General features: G+C 39.8%; 1 protein-coding gene across 2 annotated transcripts in view; it reads right to left on the bottom strand.

The window, feature by feature from the left end:
* Positions 1-334: 334 nt before the first annotated feature.
* The window catches only part of MED13L (mediator complex subunit 13L), a 296,421-nt gene continuing 272,709 nt past the window's right edge, over positions 335-24,046 (bottom strand). For both annotated transcript variants that reach the window (XM_082668365.1, XM_082668366.1), the window contains exons 20-31: positions 22,775-22,967; positions 21,662-22,088; positions 20,858-21,077; positions 19,392-19,580; positions 15,799-16,022; positions 15,468-15,610; positions 11,960-12,118; positions 10,493-10,669; positions 8,735-8,892; positions 5,912-6,073; positions 3,526-3,638; positions 335-2,473 (exon numbers count right to left, since the gene is read on the bottom strand). In XM_082668365.1, coding sequence (XP_082524491.1) covers positions 2,341-2,473; positions 3,526-3,638; positions 5,912-6,073; positions 8,735-8,892; positions 10,493-10,669; positions 11,960-12,118; positions 15,468-15,610; positions 15,799-16,022; positions 19,392-19,580; positions 20,858-21,077; positions 21,662-22,088; positions 22,775-22,967 — 2,298 coding nt within the window. In that variant the 3' untranslated portion in view covers positions 335-2,340. The remainder of the gene's footprint in view (positions 2,474-3,525; positions 3,639-5,911; positions 6,074-8,734; positions 8,893-10,492; positions 10,670-11,959; positions 12,119-15,467; positions 15,611-15,798; positions 16,023-19,391; positions 19,581-20,857; positions 21,078-21,661; positions 22,089-22,774; positions 22,968-24,046) is intronic.

Here is a 24,046-nt window from a genome sequence, read left to right as displayed (position 1 = left end):
ATTTCCCCTCTTTAGTTCAAACCATGGTAAGAGTTCTGATTTCTGCAGAATTTCCAAAATTAAAAATAAAAAAAAAATAAAATAAGTTCTCACTCTGTAGCAAATCCAGGGCTTGTACATTTCAGATTAATTCAGTAAAAAACTCACAAGTAAAATAATGCATATTTAAGGGAAATATTATACAGACTTTTTCACACAGAAGTACATAATAAGATTTTTTTAAAATCTATTGCCATTCATTTATTTTTGCACAAAAACGTATAAATATGTCACCAGCTTTTCTTAACTTAAAAAACTTAAATAAAAGACACCAGATGAAAACTACCCTTTGCTGCCTTTTTTTTTTTTAATTTTTGTAGGGGTTTTTTTGTTTTTTGTATTTTTTTTCTTTTTTTTTTTGCTGAGAATTGGGTTTCTAGGGAAGAAAAGCCCCTGCATTAAAAACAGCCCATTTAAAAAAAAAAAAATTCAAAGTTCTGATGAATTCTGGGAAAAAAAGCAACCCCAAAGTGGTAAAAGATTACAAATATCTACTTTACAATTTGTCTTCTCACCAAGATAGTTTTATACAAGTTTACAATCTTCATCATCTTATGCTCTTCAAAAGGCCTTGAGAATTTTTCCTTTCTGATTAAGAAAAAATAGCACTGCAATATTTTTAAAGTCAATTTTACACTGTACACATTAGATACAAATGGTTTGATATATCAGATTTTTTTAACCTATACACTGCGAAAGTCGACCCCTCCCCCCCAATTGGTGGTACAGAGAACAAAATTATCCATTTACAAGTTACTTCTCTGCTTTCACATTCCCACCACACAACTTTTTTTTTAATATGTTTTAAACGTTAGATTATTTCAAGAAAAATACTTTTACAAAATCATATCAGTTATTACATTTTTCCTTTTTTTTGTTAATAACCAGAATATGGAAGTCTCTTGGAAGAACTTTTAAAATTTGCATGATTCTCTCCACAGGTGACTAGAGCTCAACAGCCTGACCAGAGCGGCTCATGGGAGGCAAGCCCACGCCCACTGCCCTCAGACAGAAACGCACAGCAAGGTAGGGGTAGAAATGGAGTCCTAAAGACAACCCTCTCGGGCCTGGATAAAATACTTCAGTTAGCCTTAATGATTTAAAAAGGCATGTTTTTTTAAAAAAAGTCCCACCACGAAGGCTCAACTTCAAGTACTAATTTAATGGTTAAGTTGAATATTTCTTTGAAATAATATTCCTATGGTCCAGAAAAAATTTACCATATTTATAACTGATTTTATGAGCAAACACTTTCGATTGTGATATATACATGAGTCCCTTTTGATCTAATGAGAGGAGAGACCTGGCTTTCAGTAAGAATTCACTAGAAAATATATTTCCATTGTGACTATATAAAACTAGTGAAGGTACTTGCCTCCATGGCTCTGGGTTGAGCTTGACTGCCTTCTGTATAAAAATGTTGTCCTTCAGGAAACGCTGGCCACTTTTAATAAGGAATATGGCAGAATGTTTACCCAGTTTATTCTCAACAAAACCTACTGCTGGGTGGTTTTGAATATATTACTTGTAAGCAGGATCTCCCCGATTTGTTTTCACTCCTTTTCTGGCTTCTAGGACAGAGGTATGTAGTCAAAGAATCCTATGGTGGATCTGAGTTGGGTTTCAGCTACTGTACCTGGTCCTTGCGAATTAAAAAAATTAAAAGTAAGTCACAAAAACCATATGACAAAACAACCTAAAATAAATAAACAAAATGAAGATGTCTCCAGACCTTTTGTATCTACACACAGGTATAAAGTCAACCAAAGCACTCATGCCAATCTAGATGGGAGCACTAGGGAGACAGAAACCCCATTATGAAATCATGTACTTGAGCTGGTTCTTGTTTCTCAAAAGTCCCAGATTATGGAGTTCAGGTAACCCACAGGCCATACACCAATAACTAGAGGATTTCATCCAGAGGGCTGAACTGCCCTTATTAAACAGAGGCTGAAAACACAGACTCTTGTGCAAAAGGATACTGTCTCTTCTGGTTCCCTCTTGAAAACCAACAACAAAAAACTTCCTGTGGCCCAGTGGTTTGGGGCCGCACACACCATAACACTGGCTGAAAGTCACTGCTTATGGAAGTTTCCAGGTCCATGAGAGAAGTGTCTGTGAGTCACTCTGGTAATGAACACTGCAGAAATGACATGTGCCTGCTGAGAAGTAATCACAGTGCAGGACTGTGCAGAGTGGTCTCAGGAGGAGGGAGTAGGGTATTTGAAGAGTGTAGCAGGTTCCTTGGACTGAGGTTGCGGGGAGAAGGAACTGAGCCAGAGAGAACAAGTGCTTTTCCAATTAGAGTATATTCATGATGGCGTTGTACAACTGAGTGAGCACCACAAAGTGGACGGGAAGGCAGGAGGTACGGTCCTGGGTGGCCGGATTGCACGTGAGCCAGGACAGAGCATTGTACTGCTCCAAAACAAACCTGCCGGAGAGAACACACGGGTCAGGGCATCAGGCACGACAAAAGTTAAGGCTGGTCTGAAAGTTCTAACGTGCCAGTGTCAGCAGGAAGAAGGCCTAATATCATTTCATAAGTTGCCCCAAGCTCTTTCCCAGAGTTCGTTTCCTCATGTCCCCCCTTCCTTCTAGACCTGCACTGTCCAATATGGCAGCCACCGGCCCCCAACTCCGTGAACTCAGATATGCTGTACATAGAGAACAGGCACCGGGATTTCAAAGACTTAGTATTTAAAAAAGCATGGAAAACAGCTCATGAATATTTTTATATTGATTACTGTTCAAATGATACTATTTTTTATATTTTGACATCGTTATCACGTTTTTATATAACCGATAAAGTTATTACTAAAATTAACTTCACTGATTTCTTTTTAAAACTTTTCTAGTAGCCACATTAAACTAGTAATTATATGTGACTCACATTATACTTCTATTAGAGGCCCTGGAAGCCAAAATCATGTAGATTAGGTAGGTTCTTGCTTTAACTATAATTTCCAAATCATTTAAGAGTTAGAAAACATTAGGAAGAGCTTGCGTATTTTCTCAAGGTACATGAGGAATGTTTACAGCCTGCTAAAGTACAAGACAAATCTGGGAGGTATTTCCCAGCTATGGAATTTATGTTTTACTTAACTTTATTTACATAATCTATGTCAGGGAGGGCAGAAAATGTTTCCAAAGTCAAGTGCTTTAAGTTCCAGACTTTGTCTTCTAACTATCCACCCCCTTATTCTAATCTATTTTCATCACCATGAAATGCCTCCTCTGAATGGGAAAAAAGGGCAGTTGTACTTGCACATAACTACCGGGTTTAACGAAGTATGCTACACTGTCTGTCCTATGCAGGTACTGCGGGGGGATGTGGCTCTCACTGGCTAATCAGACAGTGCTCCACTGCACAAGAGGTAGCACCTCTTCCACAAATACCACACTTTAATTAAAACACCTTGGAAAAACAAGAGTAAAGTATATCATTTCAAACTCTACTGCTATGTTGCCTAGGTCTGAATCTACCTTAAAACATCAGACGTGGTTTTGGAGTCAAGAGGATGTGGAACCCGCTGAGAATTCCTGGCAGGGAGAAGTTCGTCCGTCTGTGCTACAGAAATGTGGTGATGTAGCGAAGCCTGGTGAAAGAACAAAGACAGTTACCTTCCTGGTCTAGTCAACCATGGGGCAGAAATAAGGCCACGTCTACCAGAAGGAGATGCTCTAAAGTCCATTGTAGTCAGGGCTTCTATTCTAAGTCCATGAATTTAAGCTGCTCAGTAACCCCAATGTGATCCCAAATAACTCCATATCCCAGGGTAGAGGGAAAAAAAAAAAGCTAGCTTTGCAAATGGACTGAAAATAATTAGTGTCCCTCTTCAGGTTTTTTTTGTTTTGTTTTGTTTTTTTGCAGTACACGGGCCTCTCACTGTTGTGGCCTCTCCGTGCGGAGCACAGGCTCCGGACGCGCAGGCTCAGCGGCCATGGCTCACGGGCCCATCTGCTCCGCGGCATGTGGGATCTTCCCGGACCAGAGCACCAACCCGCGTCCCCTGCATCGGCAGGTGGACTCTCAACCACTGCACCACCAGGGAAGCCCCCTCTTCAGGTTTTAATCTGTAGAAGGCTCCACAGTCGGGATGTGGCTGACTGTGTTGTTGTGGTGGTCTTCTATCCTGATCCCCGTACTTCATAACCGGTTCTGTGCTCTTCTTACAGCATCACATCCAAAGGCACCTGATGTCTGCTGTCATCAGAATATGACAGATCCCTGGATCCAGCAAGTACCAGCACAGTCCATCTACTATAAAGTTCCCCATCAATTTTTAACTTAACAGTTTTAGTATAGTTTTACTTTATTAATTGTAAAATATAAGAGGACGCAATATATGGGCTTCCCTGGTGGCGCAGTGGTTGAGAGTCCGCCTGCCGATGCAGGGGACATGGGTTCGTGCCCTGGTCTGGGAAGATCCCACATGCCGCGGAGCGGCTGGGCCCGTGAGCCATGGCCTCTGAGCCTGTGCTCCGCAACGGGAGAGGCCACAACAGTGAGAGGCCCGCGTACCGCAAAAAAAAAAAAAAAAAAAAAAAAAAGAAGAGGCGATATAAATGCTTGATTCTCCTTACTTTTCAATTTTCTGATTAATGAGCTGCTGTTCTGGCAGCTTCAAAAGGTGACTTACAAATGTTTTGTTTTTCAGCACAACTATGAACCCATAGATTGATGTCAATCTACTGCCACCATTGTTCATTTTAATGACTAAATCATCCCATCCCTGGGCAATGGGAACCCCTCCAAGTTGGCTACTGGGTCCTTTGATAAGACTCTAATAATCTTTGGTAGCTTCCTTGCTTTTTAGGCATGACAGGATGTCTCAGGTACACCTCGAATATTTCTTACTTTAGCCCTGGAATCAGTCATTTCCTCAAAGAACTCTGGTTCTTTTGAATGATAAACAGTATTGAGAAACCATAATTGTGTCAATAAAGCTGTTTATTGCTGCTAGGCTATCATGGCTCCTGAGCCTTCTCAGTAAACAGAGCTAAAGAATGTGTATACTTTTCAGAGAAGAAAAGATAAATCTAGGTTCAGACTAGTAATTCTAATTGAGAGATTGCAGGATTTTTATATAAATCTTTGATTTCATAATACTATGTTAAAGTCATCAGGAAAAGAAAATTACTTCAATTGTTTTTGGTTTTAACCTTCCAGATTTGTGTGTGTGTGTATGTGTACGTGTGTGTATCTTAGTGATTACTCTGTAGTGGGACTTATGCATCCAAAGGGAAATGTGCAGGGTTGTAATATTTGGCCTTCCCACCGTACCAGGGCCAGCTCCCCACAGCTCTGCCAATACAGTGTGTTGTCAAACCGTTGGCTTTTTGGCAATCCATGGATTTCATTCTAGGTTCTCTCATCCAAACTGGAAGTGACAGATCTTTTGTTTTTAACTCTTAATTTGGATTAAAAATTTCCAAGAAATATACAGGAAGGCGCAAGCAGAAACATGGAATTTTTTAGCTGACTCCTGCCCTACTCTAAAAAGGAACGCTGACTGCCTGTGGCAGTGGAGGAAGAGGACAACTAGTCTTCATCATCCCCCCGGCGTAACTTCCCTGACCGCAGTGCCTTATACAGAAACACGTGGCCACCCTAGATGTGTCCTTTGGGCCGCGGGAAGTCTCCTCCTTGGGTGAATGTCATTCATTTCTTTGTGACATGGTTTTGGGCTCCTCTCCTAAATTCTGCTCTTCACCTCTACCTGTAATTAACATACCCTCAGACTCTTAAGTAGATGTGAGCGAGTCGGGGAGCAGAATAAGACGACGGTGCCCAAGGCAAATTCTAACCAAGACTGATTTTGAGCATAAGTCACTCACGCCCCAACTTCAAATACAACACCAAACCAACCTTGAGGAAGAGGGGACACTGGTTCTGAGCCTGGGGACACGATGACCAAAACCACTGGGGGAGATTCTCAGCTTTGGCAGTCGATACAAAATACCCAAGGGCCAGAGGCTGCTGTTTCAGCTCCTCAGGCGCTTCCCTAGAAAGAAGACGCTCACCCTGGCTCTGAAAAACAAAGTCCCAAAAGCATGATTAGCATTTATTACCAAATAAAGCTTTTTTAAAAACCAACTTTTTAAAAGAAATTGATATGACATATTAGTTTCAGGTGTACAACATAATGATTCTAACTGTGGGAAATAATCACCACAATAAGTCTAGTTAACATCCACCACCATACAGAGTTACAATTGTTTTTCTTCTGATGAGAACTTTTAAGATCTACTCTCAGTAACTTTCAAATATACAATATGGTATTATTAACTAAAATCACCATACATTACATCCCCAGGACACTTATTTTATAACTCGAAGTTTGTGCTTTTTGACCACCTTCACCCAACTTTTTATCAATTCTCCCTGCACACTGTAGTGACTAATCCCCTTCCTGGCAGCATCTCACACCAAAATGTCAACTGACCAAGAAAGGTCAACAGGGGAGGCAGTGTCTTTGCTGCACACACAGATATCTGATGAAAACTATGGCTCAGGAAGAAGGTACCAGTAAAACTAACAACATCAGCCAAGTAAATACAGGTTTCTTTTCTCTGTTTCCTTTTCTGCAGAATGTAAAATCTGCTCCGTGGCATTATTAGGTAATAAACTAAAAATGGAAAGAGTGGAATCTGACAGCTGAAGGTACCACCACACCCACATGCTCTTTCACCAGCAACCAACCAAAAATACACACGCACACCTGACTGTCCACTGTTAATAACGTTCTAACACTTCACCGGTATCTGACCTGCCAGCAGCGTGAGATCTGCTCCTGAAGAAGCCCTGTTTCAATTCACAGCAGTCCCAGTAATGAGGGACTCCTGTGAGAGCCACTGGGCGTTTCTGCAGTTGACATTTTCCTTCTTTGACTCTTAGCTAGCTTCGAGAGTTGAAAATGTACCTTTTATGCAAAAGCAATAATAAGTCATCCATTTGTTCTCAAAAGCCTTCTGTTTAAGGAAGAAAAAAAAATCCTCAACTACTACACCAAGTTGTATCATTTCTAAATTGGTTAAAAAATAAAAACTTACTGCAACCTTGAACAAATTTTTTCTCCTGTGGTAATTTCTTAACGGGATATCAAAGAATGTTTAATGGTTCGGAACGAGGAAATGCCGAAAGCCTCTCAGGGTCACCTGGCTGCAGGTGCTCAGGATTAGAAAAGGCCACCTGACCAGCTTCAGCATAGTACTGTTTGAAGTGTGACATTCAGTGGCTTGAGGTGCCAACACAGGGAGAAAATAAAGCACGCCTCTGTTTCTCACAAAACTAACACTACACTTCAGTTACCAATTCTTTGTTAACGGAGGAGCTAAATTATAACAACCAGTACTGGGAGGTAGCTGCTATTATTTCCATTTCACAGATAAGGTAACTAAGGCTGAGAAAGGTAAAGTAAGCTTGCCCAAAGTCACAAAGCTAGGAAGATGTTTGGCTATAATTCAGAGCGATATTTATCAAGCTCCAGGGCATGCATTCTTAGCTGCAATGCTATTTGCCTCTAGAATTCACGTTAATCCTAAATTAAAACTATCCCGTGTAAAATTTGTGTTTTTGGTCCCCATCACAACAATCTCCAATGAACCAATAAATTGTCATTAACTGGCAAATGACTGGAGGAAACAGAGACATTTACAATCCCTTCCTTGCAGAAGGGAGAATTAGGGGGCAGGCAGTAACATGAGGGCAGTCTACTGAAGTGGCCTTCCCTGGTTTCATCTTCTCTGAAACTGAAGTTTTCAATCTTCTTTTCTCTAGACTGTCCTTCAGTGAACTCAGGGCTGGCAATAAAAGTCCCACCTGACAGAAACCTAAGTCCTCGAAGAACATCTTTGTGCCTAATGAGTGTAAGCAGGTTGCTTATACTTGTCCAGTTTAAGATATTAGACATAGCTATTTTTCTGTGTCTTAACCCCTCAATCTCTTAACATTTTAAGTAAAAAGTGTAATACAGTGATAAGGCATGAATCACCTAGCTTTTAAAGAAACTTAACGTGAGCTGATGGCAGAAACTTTAACGCCTCAATCGTCTGCTACTTCACCTCCAATATCCTGGGATATTTAAAGGTGAAAGCAGCTGTAAGCCCTGTTTTTCCCTTGATAATGCTGGTACTAACCTGCGCACTTCTCCAAACTCAGCCTCCTGTGGGCTCCTCCCACTCCCGCAGGCTGGCCACAGAGAACACCTAACACGCCTAAATAAAGGCGCCATGACCTAAACCAAGACCAGTTAAGCTCCTTTCCGAATTAATTAACCATCAACAATGTGTTATTCAATTAACACAGTTACTCTGAATGTTAAATAAGCAGGGTTATTGAACTAGCCTCTGAAAAGCCACTGTTCTGGCAAAAAATTAAAAAATAACTGGGAAGCAGCAAGCAACCAAAATTAATTTTTGCTCAGAACACAGTAACTGCATAAAACCCTTGCAGCTGTAATGGGACTATTCTGATTAAACACATTCATCAGGAATAATAATAACATTTCTTTAGAATTCCTGCTTTGTTCGAAATGGAACTACAGGGTCGCTGTCCCACACTTACTCCTCTTGTACCAGGGACCAAGACTATCAGGGAGAAAGGTGCGTGTAGTAAAAGATGACAGCACTTCTGGAGGATTTTCCTGAAGGCTGAGGTGGTTTTAAACAACCTATTTCAAGTCGTCCTTACCCGACTATGCTGGAAGTGAGAGCCCACACCAATTCCAGAAGGAGAGCCTGGGGAGGGAACTGGGGAGGAGTTGGGAGAGGAATGGAGGTTCCCAGTCATTAATATGCCAATATCATTGTCCATATCATCTGGGAATGGAAGGTCAACAAACATGTCATCTAGAGGGAGAGAAAAAAAGGACAAAAATTAAAAAGCTAATCCACAGCCCCAATTTAAACCAATGCACAGTTTATTGGCCTATGACTATTACAGGCATGTGTTGTTAACAACTTAGTAAGGCTTAATGCGTGCCCACTGGGTTCAAGGTGCTGCAAATTATTCTTGCATTTTGTACTCTCTCCAATGATCTCCTAATGTGAGGTATTAACAGAACGGAGAAATAAAGAACGTAAAACTCTGCACTCTGCATAGCCTCCAAAGGCACATAAAAAGAAGGCAAAACAGCTAAAGAAGCAATTTAATTATTAAAGTTAAAACTGACACCATCCAAGAAAACAGCAGACACCATCTATGCATCCAATTAGCATCTAAAATACTTAAGGCTGAATTAATGCATGTTAATAAGTGTGAACTTGCCCTCAAACTGGAGGCCTATTATACGAGCAGATCAAAGCATGATGTTTTTGTTAAGAAATCCTCTCTCCCATATCATAAAAGTAAGGTACATGCACAGCAGAAAATTTGGAAAAAGAAAAGTATAAAAGGGGAAACCCAATCACCATGAACATTTTTGCTGGTCCTTTTTCTGTATTTATTATTACACTGTGATATTATGTGTGTTTTCTATATACACACACGCAGGACAGTATCCTTTTACCCTCCCCATTTAACAGGAGTAAATGTTGGTAGCTGCTAAAAATTCTTCAAAAAACAATGCAAACGGCTGCATAATATTGAACATTTTACAGTTTATAAATAATCATTGCTTAACAAATACCTTAAGATATTCAAACCATAAAAATCTATTAAGAATAATCAAATAAGGGGACTTCACTGGTGGCGCAGTGGTTAAAAATCCACCTGCCAATGCAGGGGACACGGGTTGGAGCCCTGGTCCAGGAAGATCCCACATGCCACAGAGCAACTAAGCCCGGGTGCCACAACTACTGAGCCTGCACTCTAGAGCCCACGAGCCACAACTACTGAGCCCGCATGCCACAACTACCGAAGCCCAAGTGCCTAGAGCCCGTGCTTCACAACAAGAGAAGCCACCGCAAGGAGAAGCCCGCGCACCGCAACGAAGAGCCACCCCCGCTCGCCGCAGCTAGAGAAAGCCCGCGCAGCAACGAAGACCCAATACAGCCAAAAATAAATTACTTAGAAAACAAATTTCAAGACTAATCAAATAAGGAGTTGTTTTAGAGCAAGTTAGATTCCCAATGATCAGCTAAAGACAGGTGCTATCTTCATACTGCCTAGCAGTCTTCATACATTTCAAATCAGATCAAGAAATCTTTATTGAAAGAGTGACACCCATGTACAGGACACTATCAAGCAGATACTATTTTTTTGCCGTTAATGAAAAACAGGAGAAAGTTAATTACCCAAGAGAGGAAAGTGTTTATTTGGTCTTGGCAACAGTGCAAATTAAATCTTCAAAACCAAAAAGATTCTCAAACCTTCAGTTCCCTCTTCACGTTTCATATGCTGTTTACTACGACACAGAAGAACCTGCAGCGGCCAGGCGACTCTTTACTCTAGCACTGTGTCTTGCTGAAGGAGCGGAGCCGCTCTATGCATACAGGGTCTTCCACTCACCATTGTTGGGGCTAAACCCATCTTCATTGGGATAGTTGGCTGGAGCCACTTGGATGGTTGACGATGTTGGGAACACCAAGATGTGTGTACAAGAAGCATCTTGAGGGGTGTTAAGTTGAGATGACTGCATGTTCAGTGCAGTACTTCGGCCAAAAACAGAGCCCATTGTGACAGCATCTTAAAAAGGGGGGAAAATGTATCAATGCCTTTGTGCAGCAGTGAACAACTCCAGAAATGACCCGAGCTGGACTGCTGTGAGTCTGACACAACCGCCATGATGGGTACACATTTACAGTTGAGCCCACTTGTCTAAATATTTCGAGAAACTGACTCAGAGCAGATAGCTATGATAACTCAAGCCACATTCCACACTGGCAAGGTTAGGAAAAAACTGGATTGAGTCAACCAAATATGTTTTAATTACTTAAATAAGAAGTATTTCTAAAAATAAAACTTTCTTTCCTCCTGTGACTGCTAATAATTTATAACGGACTGTTCCCCCAAACCATGCAATTCTGTAGAAATGGTATCATTCAACTAATAATTGTTACAACTAGTATTTATTGAATGCATACTACATGCCAGATTCTGTACTGAATTCTTTATTCATATATCATTCAATCATCAAAGCTACACCTCAGAGGTAGGAACTACTACCCCCATTTCATGAGGAGGACAGAACACAAAGAAATGATGTAACTTGCCCAACTGGTGCAGGTGACAATTAACCCAAGGTCTGACCAGCAGGCCAGTACAGACGTCTGTCTCTCTCTAGACTGGCCACAAGCAACCACGTCCTCATACCACAACACTTCTGTTGGTTTTTACAGGGAGGGGACAAGGGTCTGCTGTTTGATCAAAGAAATACCTGGATGGTAAAAACAGGTTTAAAAAGTATAAAACTTCTTAGCTATTAAATTATAAAACAGCTTAGTTGCTGTTTTTAAAAAAATTCTGTGGCCATGATGTTTCATCTGCCCACATCTTGGCACTTACTGAGTTACTGTGGCTACCAGACACTGTGATAAATGCTCTACCCCTGTCTACTTCACATTCATCCTCAACCACAGAGAGACTCTAAACGTCCTCTTGAGGCTGCTTGAAGAGTCTATCAAATACCTTTCTTCAAAAGGGTATTAAAATACGTATCATGTTGGTGCCCGCTTAAGTCATTTTTGGAGGGTGAACTTCATAAACTAACAACAGGTTGGGGTCAAATAATTCGCCAGGACTCTAAGAGCTCTCAATCACACCCAGGACTTGGGCTCTCTCCCAAGTGATGGTCAACAAAGATGATAAAATCACAAACCACTCCCCTTGGAAGAGACCAGATGGTTTCCATTTTGAGCCCTAAGTACAATTTTTTCTCATAAAGATAATAAAGATCATTCTATACTTGTGTGTGGACTTAAGATTGAATGGACTGGACTGTTCTGATACCTAATTAACAAAACTGACGAGATTTACCTGGCATCACTACAAAGGACCCCTGGGGCTCCATGGCAACCAGGCAGGCACTAAGGATAGAAGGAGAGTCTGCGGCAGAGATTCCACACATCCGGCACACGTCCTTGAGCCGTTTACTGATTGTCTGTAGTGAACATTCTCCAAGGAGGATACTCCAATCTGGAATCAAATATCACAATCGCACACAGTCTTCAGAAATTCATATTGATGTGAGGTTTGAGCATTTTACCAGTTTTGCCTGATAATTGAATTTCCAGGATTGGGCCCTGAAGGGAATATGGCTTTATAGAGGTTCCCCTCCTTGCTACAAAGAAAATGTTACTTGACCTCGATTACACTTCATTAACAAAGAAACAAAGGCCAACGACTATAGAGGCTGAAATCATGTCTGAAATGACCTTTGAGTCCGGCACAGACCCGGGCAGACTTAGGCACTTAAAATAGTTTTCAATGGTGATGCCAGTATGTTCTGTCCTTTCTCCTTCTCCAGGTCTGGTTCTTTCACTACCCCTATGAACACTTTTCTTTAGAAGAGAGCACAGTTTGGGGTGAACCTCAGTTTTGTTTACTGCTAGCGTAGATTGGTTGTTTCATGAAATGCAAGCAGCAGAAGAAACGAAGGGGACCCTTTCCTGGCATGCCCAAAGCAATGGGTGCAAGTAAAGTGCTCCAAATGATGCCACATTAATTGTTCAGATTAAAAAGATGTCATAAATTTTCTATCGTCTGTTTATTGCCTCCAAACAAAAGCACTACGTCTCCTCACAGAACTGTTGAGGGTAATGTTACTCCAGGAATTGAAAAGCACTTGGTACTCCCTTTATTTTGACCCCCGACACACATGAAGCACATCACATCACTGCTGTCATGTCACATCCCACTGATGTAACACCACTCCACCTCTCTACCTCCATATACTTTTTTCAAACAACCTGCTCTCCCCTTAAAAAGCAAGTGAAAAAAAAAAACTTTCACATTTCATATTCCTAATGAACACTAAACTGAAGTGGCTGAAATAAAAGGGTCAAGGAACATACAGGAGGGAGTATTTTTAAAAACCACAGAAATACCACAGAGAAGTGAGTTTGGTATATAAAAACCAAGTAAGAAGGAAAAGACAGTATGATTATTTTTATCACAAACACTCTGGTGATAAAGAACAGAGATTCAGAAAACTGACTCTGAAATCTGTGGACTCATATCTGATTCTGCCCCACAGAAATGCAACGTGGTGCAGACCTCAGTTCCCCAAAGGAAGAAACTGTAGATTGGGAGGCTGATGTCCTGGACACTAGGCTTTTCTCTGTGTTTTTACTCCTTGAAAGTACATTTGCTCTCAGTCTTTTGATGGAGCCCTCAGTCACACTTACATTCTTCTCCCCCAAGAGATAAGAAAGAAGAGTGTGTCCCTTCTAAAAAATCATAAAAGGGAAGGCGATGGCTTTAATAATTTTCCAAAATACCAAGTAACTAGACTACTAGGCTACATTTTTATCCCCTCTACTTCTTTTCTATTATATTCTAACTTTTCCCAAGGGTTAAGAGTAGCTCAAAGCCTTTAAGAAATAAGATTGACTAAAAGGCATACTAAGAGAGAAGATAGGAATTCTGACAGAAATGAAATGATGAATCCCCTAATGTATTAGACCTCCAGGCTACTGATACAGACTCATTATAATATTCTTTTAAAAATGAAAAGGATAATATTTTCTATTGGTCTACAGTATAATTTAATACAAAAAAATTCTGTGTATAATAGATTCCTAAGAAAACACTTAATACATATTATATAATATTTGTATAAATTGCTGTTAAACCCTAATAATTAACTCACTTAGGCACTTACTACAAGGCAAGTTACATCTATATCAGGGGTTTTATTTCAGGGTTTCCACAAATACCAGATATAAATTTCATGTAAAGAAATAAGATGCACACTCTAACGCAAGGGTCAGCAAACTACGGTCCACAGCTCACATCCTGCCCACCACCTGTTAGTAAACAAGGTTTTATTGGAACAGCCACACCAATTCACTGGGGTATTGTCTATGGCTGCTTTGGCATTACAGTAGCAGAGTTGAGTAGTTCAACAGTGACCAGCTAACCTGCAAGGTCAAAAATATTTACTACCTTGCCCTTTACAAAGAAAGTTTGCCAACTCTGTTCTGATATATACTTGGCACGTGCAAAACCACCAAGCTAATTTGTGACATATGCTTGCTTTTGTGCAGATGTTAGAAAAAAACCTCTCCCGGGACTTCCCTGGTGGCGCAGTGGTTAAGACTCCACGCTCCCAATGCAGGGGGCCCGAGTTCGATCCCTGGTCAGGGAACTAGATCCCACATGCATGCGGCAACTAAGAGTTCGCATGCCATGACTAAGGAGCCCGCGAGCTGCAACTAAGGAGCCGATGTGCCGCAACTAAGACCTGGCAAAATCAAATAAATAAATACTAAAGGGCTTCCCTGGTGGCGCAGTAGTTGAGAGTCCGCCTGCTGATGCAAGGGACACGGGTTTGTGTCCCGGTCCGGGAAGATCCCACATGCCGCGGAGTGGCTGGGCCCGTGAGCCATGGCCGCTGAGCCTGCATGTCCGGAGCCTGTGCTCCGCAACGGGAGAGGCCACAACAGTGAGAGGCCCGCGTACCGCAAAAATAAATAAATATTAAAAACAAAAACAAAAACTTCTCCCACCTATATTCATATACTGAACTTTTTATAAATGTGTCATTAATCGATAGGGCTTTAAATTAATAATCTAGGCCTGTTCATATTGCTCATATAAAACTGTACAAGTAGCTACGCAAGGATAATAAATGAGCTGGGCTCAACGCCAGGCAAGGCAGCTGCCTGTGGTGGTCAGTTGTGTTATGTTGCAGTTACTTTTAGTGCTTTCTTATATTTATGTTAAGAAATGTAAGCAGTCAGTAGATATATCGGGGGATTCAACTTAAAAAAATCTGCTCTCTTAAATTTCCACACTGAAGAGTATCAGACAGTGGCAATGTGAATAAAGACTCTTCCAATTTGCAACTACTTGTCCTTGTCAATCAGGATTATCTTGCAATCAAGCCACCGAAACAAAAATAAATACAAAGCTCATCACCAGCAACCACCAAAAACAAACCAGCAAATGAAAGTAAAGGCTGTATATGACTTCTACTCTCATCCATAATCTCTGATATAAAATTTTCCAGTTAAAACTGACTTGTTCTTCTCACAATATATAAATAAATGTTAGAAATTCTAATTTACCAAGTATCATTTTTATATTAAAAATATTTTTCTGTTTTATATACTGGGGTTCAATATTATATTTAAGATTTTCTTTGTGATGATTTCGTTGCTAATGAAAAGTCTAAAAGCCACTGGTTTATCCTGTACATTGAAAAGAATCAGAAAATATAATCTGCTTTATTCTTACTACCAACTTTATAATTTTCTCCCTCAGCTTAGTTAATGACATTAGCTCAGCCCTTTTCCTTTCCTTTGTTTCAGGAATTTCTCACCTTTAAGTTCCCCATGGCCAAGACGCCCAAGTCGCCCAATTACAACTCTCCAGGGCAGAGATGTCATTTGGACAATACCTATGCACCATTCCCATAACTTCTGTAGTCCAATTTTACGTGCAGATACTTTACTCCTCCGTGATCTAAAACAGACATGGAAAAGGGCCCCCAAATGAATCAAAGCTATCATTTAGTACGACAAAACCAAGAAAATTCCAAAGAACCCACCCACGTTACCCACTGCATTTAGATAGGAAAGTTAGAAAGATCCATTATCTGAGAAAAGGCACAGCATCAATTTACACACACCATAAACACCAAGGCTCCTCACCTGTTTGGTAAAGCAATATTTACAATACATGTTTCTAATAATTCTCCATGGAGGTCAGTGCAGGAAGCCAAAAGCCAGCGCTGGTCGTGAGACAGACAATAGCCCACAAAGAGCACATTGTATTTCTGGCTCGCTTCACCAAATGTCTCTCCCAGCTCTGTCTGCTTGTCTTTGATTGGGGCCAATATAAAAGGAGGGGAGTAAAGCTGGATTGGGCTGGGCCGCTGAAATCAAAATCAAAATCAGTATCAGCACAAAGCCACTCCATGTTTACAACAAAATCCATACAGCACTGAGGGAAACCAACAGGGAGAAATGACAATAGATTGCTTCCCGACTAGTCCTATATATACAAATAATAATGATACAAAAAAAACTGTTTAAGGTAGGGAACCCAATCAAGCCAATTATTTCCTTATTAAAAGAAATTATTATTGGCCCAACTTCATTAGTCATTAGGAAAGCGGATTAAAACCACTACACACCCACCAGAATGTCTGAAATATAAAGGACAGAAAACATCAAGTACTGGTGAGAGTACAGGGCAATTAGAACTTTCACACATTGCTGGAGCATGATGTGCTTCGGAAAAGTATTTGACAACACCTGTAAAAGCTGAACAAACGCATACCCTCTGACCCCCCAAAATGCACATATATGTTTACAAAGGACAGGTATAAGCATGTTTACAACACTGTCAATCTTAATAGCTCCAAAGAGAAAATAACCTAAATAACCATCAACAGTAAAATGGATAATAAATTGTGACAAAGTTACACAAGCAGAATATTAAACAGCAGCAAAGAGAATGAAAATAACTACTGCTACAAGCAACAAAATGGATGATTCTCAACACTGAGTAGAAGAAGCCAGGCGCAAAACACTGTAAATTATGATTCCATTTATATAAAGCCAAAAACAGGCAAAATTATGCTGTTATATGTTATAAGTCAGAATAGTGATTACCATTGGAGTGACTGGAAGGGACATTAGAGAGGTTCCTGGATGCTTGTTATGTTTTGTTTCTAGTGCTAGTTATGTAATATTTTTACTTAGTGGAAATTCATCAAGCAGTATACTTAAGACTGGGTACTTTTCAGTATGTATATTATACTTTATGATGTGTGTGTGTAAGTAATTAAAGAGATCAAAGTGTTAGCTGTTACCTAAGACAAGTATTTTAGATAAACTGTGATGAAATTTAACTGTCATCTTTGTTTCTAGCTTTATATACATTTCAATATTTAGTAAACTACGGCAGGGGTCAGCAAACTTCTGTAAAGGATCAGACAGTAAATACTTTAGGCTTTATGAGTCTCTGTCACATAATCTTCTCTTTGTAAAAATGTAATAATCATTCTTACCTAGCTGGTCATACAAATGCAGGCTGCAGGCTGGATTTAGCCCACAGAGTTGCCAACCCCTGAACTACATAGCATAAGAAACAGTAATAATGGAATTACAGAATTTTAAACTTAAAAGAGACCTTGGAGATAAGTTAATCCAATTCCTTCATTTTAGGGATACTTATTCAACAACTTGCTCAAGTTTCAAAGCTAACCTTATCACTGATCCATTCACTCTCCACAGACCCGGAAATTCTACTCCTAGGTACTTACTAAGAAAACTGAAAACATATAGCCACACAAAAACTCATACACAAATGTTTAGAACAGGGTTAGTCACAATAGCCAAAAAGTGGAAAAATCCATACGCCCATCCACTAATAAATGGATAAACAAAATGTGGTCTATCCATATAATGGAACAGTACTTAGCCATAAAAAGAAATGAAGTACTGATACATGCTATGACATGGATGAACCTCGAAAACATTATGTTAAGTGAAAGAAGGCAGACATAAAACATTCTATATTGGAAGATTCCATTTACAAAAAACGTCCAGAACAGGCAACCCCACAGAGACACCAAGTAGAACAGTGGTTGCCAGGAGCTTGCATGAGACTGTGCCACTGCAGAGAATGAGAATTCCTGGAAGCAGGGGACTGGTGTCTTGTTCACCACTGCACAGTCGACACCTAATACAGTGTCTGGCACACGGTAGACACTCTGCTATAGTTGCTGAATGAAAGTACAAAATTCTAGCTGCAGACTGGGGGAGAGGCAGTATTTAGCAATTAGCCATTGCACCTTAATGCAAGTAAAAATTTATAAACCTCAGTAAATGTTCACAACATTTGGTTCTTACATTTTTAATTAAGTCAAATGATTGATTTCTCTCTTCCTGTTCCAAAGCAAAGGGAAAGAAAGAATATATTTTTTGTGATTTATTTTAATCTAAGCCTCACTATATATCTCATGAACTCTCATGGTGTTCTGCCAGTATGTTATATAATCTTTTAAAACATTACATAATGCCTCGGATCTTAATATAGGTAGTCAGCCTTTACTCTCTTCTCTGAAAATGCAGACTACTATTAGTTGTCATTTGAAATTGTGGTAACTTCTTACCGAAGCATAAGGAATGATTGCATCTGAATTGCAGAATGACCACAAGAGGTAAAAAACTAAAAGATTCAAAGTTTATAAAGAAAGGCATAAACTCAATTCCTGGACACAAATTTGAAACAAGTAGAAACATATTTATTTTTATTCCAGAAAAAGCTAGTAGTAAAGAAAACATATGACATGCTCACAAAAGTAAAAAATACAGACTCAAGAGAATAAACTAATCTAAAACTGCCGAAGATAGAAATTTTCTATAACCCCAGAGCGAATATAAGTTGTCAGCTAAGCAGTTTCCTCTCTTGGGACCAAGCTGACCTGAACCAAGTTACAACAAATGCAGTATTAAGTAGTGCGTCATTTTTTTAGTTTTCCACAAAAACTCACATTAACCAACTAAAATTAGCAATTTTTGGTGTTTTTAAGTTCTCTAATGGTGAAGAGGTGTTTGCTGGCCTTTATTAATGGGTAATTTTTCATGCAAAAGTTGTGGGAACTGATTTTTGAAGGCTTTGAGAGTTCTAAACACTGCCCTGTATATCTACCTTCAGGATAAGGTGATTAGTAAAACAAAAGAAGTGTACAACTTCTGTTTAAAACATGTTTTGCTTTGGTGTTTTAGAATTCCCCCTGAGGTACTTATCTGTGGGAAACAGGTTTACAAAGATGGAGAGCAAAAGCGTTCATTTACATACAGAAGCACTGAGACAAGGGGAGGAGAAAGCATCAGAAAATGTGGGGCCTGTGCAGAGTAAACACATACACAGCGGCTGTTCCAAGGGAACAAAATGAGCTGGGGAAGGTGGAGAGTGATTTAAGACACAAATTAGCTTCAAACAATGATGAACAAAATAAATATAGGAAAACTGAACTTTCATAAGTAAAAGGGATAAGTGTATTGTTGCCTTAGGTCTTACATCAAAAAATGGCAAGAGTTTGCTTGCCTCTTTTCTCAAAAAATTATACAAGTTCACAGAAGTATCTCCTCTATTTCAACTTAAGGATTAAAGAAACCTACCACTCTTATAATAAAGGTAGAAGACCAACCAAGCAAGCAACTCTCCTGGTTTGCATCTTTAGCATAAAAGTAGTCTTTTTGCAAATTTCTGCCCTGTTGCTGCTACCTACCTCTGGGTTCTTGAGAGTCATCTCAATGCTGGCGGCAGGCCCAAATCCTGTGAGGGATTTAATGTGTATCTGTGTAGGCAGAGGTCGCCTGCACTGGCAGTACACTGAAAATGCCATGGACTTCAAGTATTGAATGTAGAAAACTTGTTCATCCTTCATTGTCTGCAGCATGTACTGGCAAGGCACAATCTACAGACACAAATACAAATAAAACAAGAAATAGAGATCTAATATGCTAACAAGGCAGTTCGAAAATGAAATGGTATGAATTCTTTACTTGAATGGGGGATGCAACTTTAGTTTTAAAATACAGAAATGCCAAACATAGTATAATTCAATCTTAATTCCTTTCAGTGACATGAAGTCCTATATTCCAAATATACCAGCAATTTAAGAAGAGGTGTCACTCTGCTGGTCAAGTTACACAGTCACTTAGAAATTACCCTGTTCCCATTTTAGAGATAAATTATCAATTTATTGTTGCCATGCCCCTAAATTTAAAAACTTGCTTTTAAATATACTTCTCACTTTTGTAAGGTTATACGCATAGTATGCATGGCATCTTTGGAATTATTGTCTAGTCATCTGAGGCACAAACTTCAAATCAATGAAAAACTATCAACAAACTATACTGGTAGCTTTAATTTCAATTTTTTAATTCTATAATAGCTTGAGTTAAAGTGACAGAAAAACAAGAATCCAAACACCCAAGACATCATTTTTCACCTATTAAGTTATAAATTTTTAAAAATTATTACACTATAAAACTGGCAAGGGTGCACTGAAAATGGGCATGCTCCTTCACTCCTGAAAGAAATGTAAATAACTATAACGTTTTGAGAGAGGAATCTGGCATTATTTATCAGTATCTTTATCAAAGAATCCACTTTAAGAAATTACTTGAAATGTGAAAGACAGATTATACCTGAAGATGTTTATTATGGCTTTATTTATTTATTTACTCATTCATTTACTTATTTATTTATTGGTCATGCTGTGCAGCTTGTGGGACCTTAGTTCTCCGACCAGGGATTGAACCCAGGCCCCGGAATTGGAGGCACAGAGTCCCAACCACTGGACCACCTTATAGTTGTATTTGTAACAGTGAAAAGGTAAAAAAAAAAAAAAAAAAAAGTAATTATATCTAACTGTAGAGAAACAGTTACACATGGAAAATATGCAGTCTATAAAAAATATGCTGCTTGGTGAGAATTTTAAATAAGGTGGAAAAATATTCATGAATAACTTTAAGTACAAAAAGACTAAAAATTATGTGAAAAGTATGGTCAATTGTGTAAACAAACACAGAAAAAAGGCTAGAAAAACACCAAAATGCTAATAATGGCTGAATCTAAAAGGCAGAATTAAGAATACTTTTTTCTAATACATACAATTTTTTAAAAAATCATGAACCTGTTTACTTTCATAAAAACAACAATGTAAAAAATAAACTTGCAAATAGTTACCTGGAGAATGAAAGAATTTCTCATATGCTCAGGTAAATTATCCAGCATTTCTGTGTAGCAGCGCATCAAACTCAACAGCCAAAAATTTCCAGAAGTGGAGTCTTCCTCTGCGGTGTAAGTGAAGGGGTCCACCATGTAAATGACAACAGCTGGAGGGTAGGCTTGGCTGTCTGCAGAGTCAGGCTCCGTGGGAATTCCTATCCTCTCCCTTTCTGTAACACTGCAGAGAGAGTCACTTATGAGATGCACAACATAAATATAAATTATACAAAATAAATCAATTCCAGAGCACACTGACTCCTGGACAATGATTACAGATTAAATGCAACATTAATATGTACCAAAATGAAGGCAAACCAAATCAGTTAGCATCCAGATGGATGGAAAACAACAACATGCTCCTCTAAAATGAGATCTCTTTTTTTAACTCCCCCCCACCACACCGTGGCTTCATTCTACAAAGATGTTTTATAATGCTGTTACGTTAATAGTAAGAGCTTACTATTACTATTATCCATATATTATGTTCATATAATAAGAGTATTAACAGTAATATTAATTACATTAAGTATATTAATAAGTATATATTACCATTATACTAGTAATATAGTAAGTTTATAAGAAGTTCTCAAATTTCTTAACACTGAACTATAGACTGACAGTTGTTACTCTCTGGAGGGAAGAAGAGAAATACCACCCTTTACAAGGTTTAGAGACTCATGAAGTCGAGGGGGCTGGGGGTGCAGAGGAAGAGTAGACAAGGGGTCCGAGCTGAAGCCACTCGTCTTGGTCAGAGTACCGTACCTTTCCTGTCCATCCTGTGAGGGCTGAGAGGAGCTCTGCCCAGGCTCAGTGTCTCCACCACAGCCTATGTTCCCTTGCGTTCTCTCTGCAGAGCTGGCCCCAGCGCTGGGGTTCTGCGCTCCGACACTACCACTGAATCCTGAAGAAGAGGTAGTGCTTATCTGGTTAATAACGGGAGCAGAGGCAGATGTCGAGGCTGGTGGCACAGAGGAACCAGATGCGGAGCTACTTGCTGCCGGGTTCACAGAACTGCCATTGGAGGTGGGATTAAATGCACTGCCAGCTGAGGGGGCTGCCGATCCTGGATTTGAAGCTAAAGGCCCCGCATTCCCAGGTGTAGCTTGTCCCTGTGCTGCTGCTGGTGGGGTCTGGTACTTAGGTGGTATCAACAGGCTGCTGTCGAGCTGCAGAGTGGCTAGATAAGGTGCTGAAAGTGTACACGCAGAGAGGTGACTTTAGGGATGTTCTGCAGTGTCTGGCTGAAGCAGATATTTAGAACAGTCACTTTAAAAAAAATGATGCTTCCAGGTTGCATTACTCTATGACACCCAAAATGCTCTCTCTACCACTGAACATAAGCTTCTATGTTCTGTAAACATGGAAATAAACATGGAGTTACTTATTATAAATTCTGGGGAAGAGCCTTATTTGGGGGGGGCGGGGGAGAGGAGAAAATCAGTCATTTGTAACATTTGCCTTTCAGACTGATTCCATACGCATTCACTGAACACGGAGAGGCCGTACATTCTACAGCCATCATGGTATATTATGCTCCTATGTGCGTAAGGCTTATGTAAGCATCTAAGATTCTCTTGGGAATCTGGGTTAAAATAAAGCACTTAATACCAAGTCATGCTGCTACATTTTCGAAATGTGGAGTAAATTAGATATGACTTCCTTAGGCTACTGTAAATAGCTTTTAAAGAATATACATGCACATAAAAATTAGCATTTAACTACTTAGAATGCAAAAATTAGACCTAAATAAATACAGTAATGGAACACTAACATTTCCCGAGACAAAAGAAGTATAATGTGGCATGTCTAATAGGGAGCAGGGGGAATGATTTGCTATTTCTCAAATTCTACTTTGCCAAATACATCCCCATTTACCTAGGTGATGGCGGCAAACTTGCGCATAAAGTTTGAGTCTGGAATGATTGTCACTCTCCTCGCTGCCCCACGGCTGGTTAAACCACTCGCTCACAAGCTCTTCCGCCAGCTTCTGCGCCACGGTCTTCCCCACGCGCATGATCCCGTCGCGCAGCACTTTGCAGATAGGCTTGTGCTGCCCAAGCCTACACATCTGATGGCACAAAACAGATCACCGTTTACAACAGGAACCACTCCTTCGTTCAGTACACATCGTTACCACAGAGATCCTTGACCATACACATGGAAGCATTTTCCTTTGTCTTTTAGCACTACCACACGCAACCAAACCAACATTATATGCTGGTCCCCTCTGGTAATTATAATGTACCTGAAACTGTTCTCTGTCTCTCCAAAACCTGGACTAGGCTCTCTAAGGAAAATTGTTTCTTTTAAAGAAAAATGAATGTTTCTTCACCCCAACCGCTTCCTCCAGCACAAGGGAAGATTGCTGAGCACTACCTGATTGCTAATGGTCAAATAAAGAATTAACCAGATTCCTGCCTACTTAGGCTGACTGAGACATATGTCCACTAAAACCTCTTAAGTAATCCCGACTTATGATGTTCTCCCATAAGATAACATTAAAATTTTATGGGCCATCTGTTACATTGTTACAGACATTTGGAGATCACCAATAGCAAAGGCCACGGAAACAGTGGATATGCTGATCACTTTTTAAAAGTAAATAGTTGTTTTAGCACAATGAGATTCTGTTACTGACGTGCAGGACATTAAATGGGTGCTTATGGCAGAGAATTAATATACCTGCACAAAGTAAGCTACCTAGCTACCTGTTCACCAGCAGAAGAGCCCATATTATTAGCCCTTACTAGAGGTGATGAACAGGAGGCTTACCAAGCCCCTGAAAATTCTCTAGTGTACACTCTTCTGAAGCAGGTACGCATTGCTGCCAAAAGAGCAATCCTAAAATGATCTGGCAGTCCTTTTATGTTTTGGAACTTACGTTGAAAGCTTCACTCAAAAGTAAGGCTGGGCTTTAAGATTGCTTAGACAAGTTTTCTGTGTTAGGGTGATTATGACTTAATATTATCAGGCATCATGAACCAGGCACTGTTTAGAAATTACTGTATCCAAGGATTTCCTTCAGTGGCTTAATTGATGCCATTATCTCACACTTCAGCATCTTCTCACTTCTTGGTAGCAACATGTAAGTGTACTATTTCGTGTGTACTCATACACTTATAGATAGTGAATGTTCCCTTATGGAGT

The sequence above is a fragment of the Grampus griseus genome, assembly GCF_964374135.1.
Source record: "Grampus griseus genome assembly, chromosome: 12".
Classification (NCBI taxonomy): domain Eukaryota; kingdom Metazoa; phylum Chordata; class Mammalia; order Artiodactyla; family Delphinidae; genus Grampus; species Grampus griseus.
Note: the sequence above shows the minus strand (reverse complement) of the source record. Positions and strands in the feature narration are given on the sequence as shown.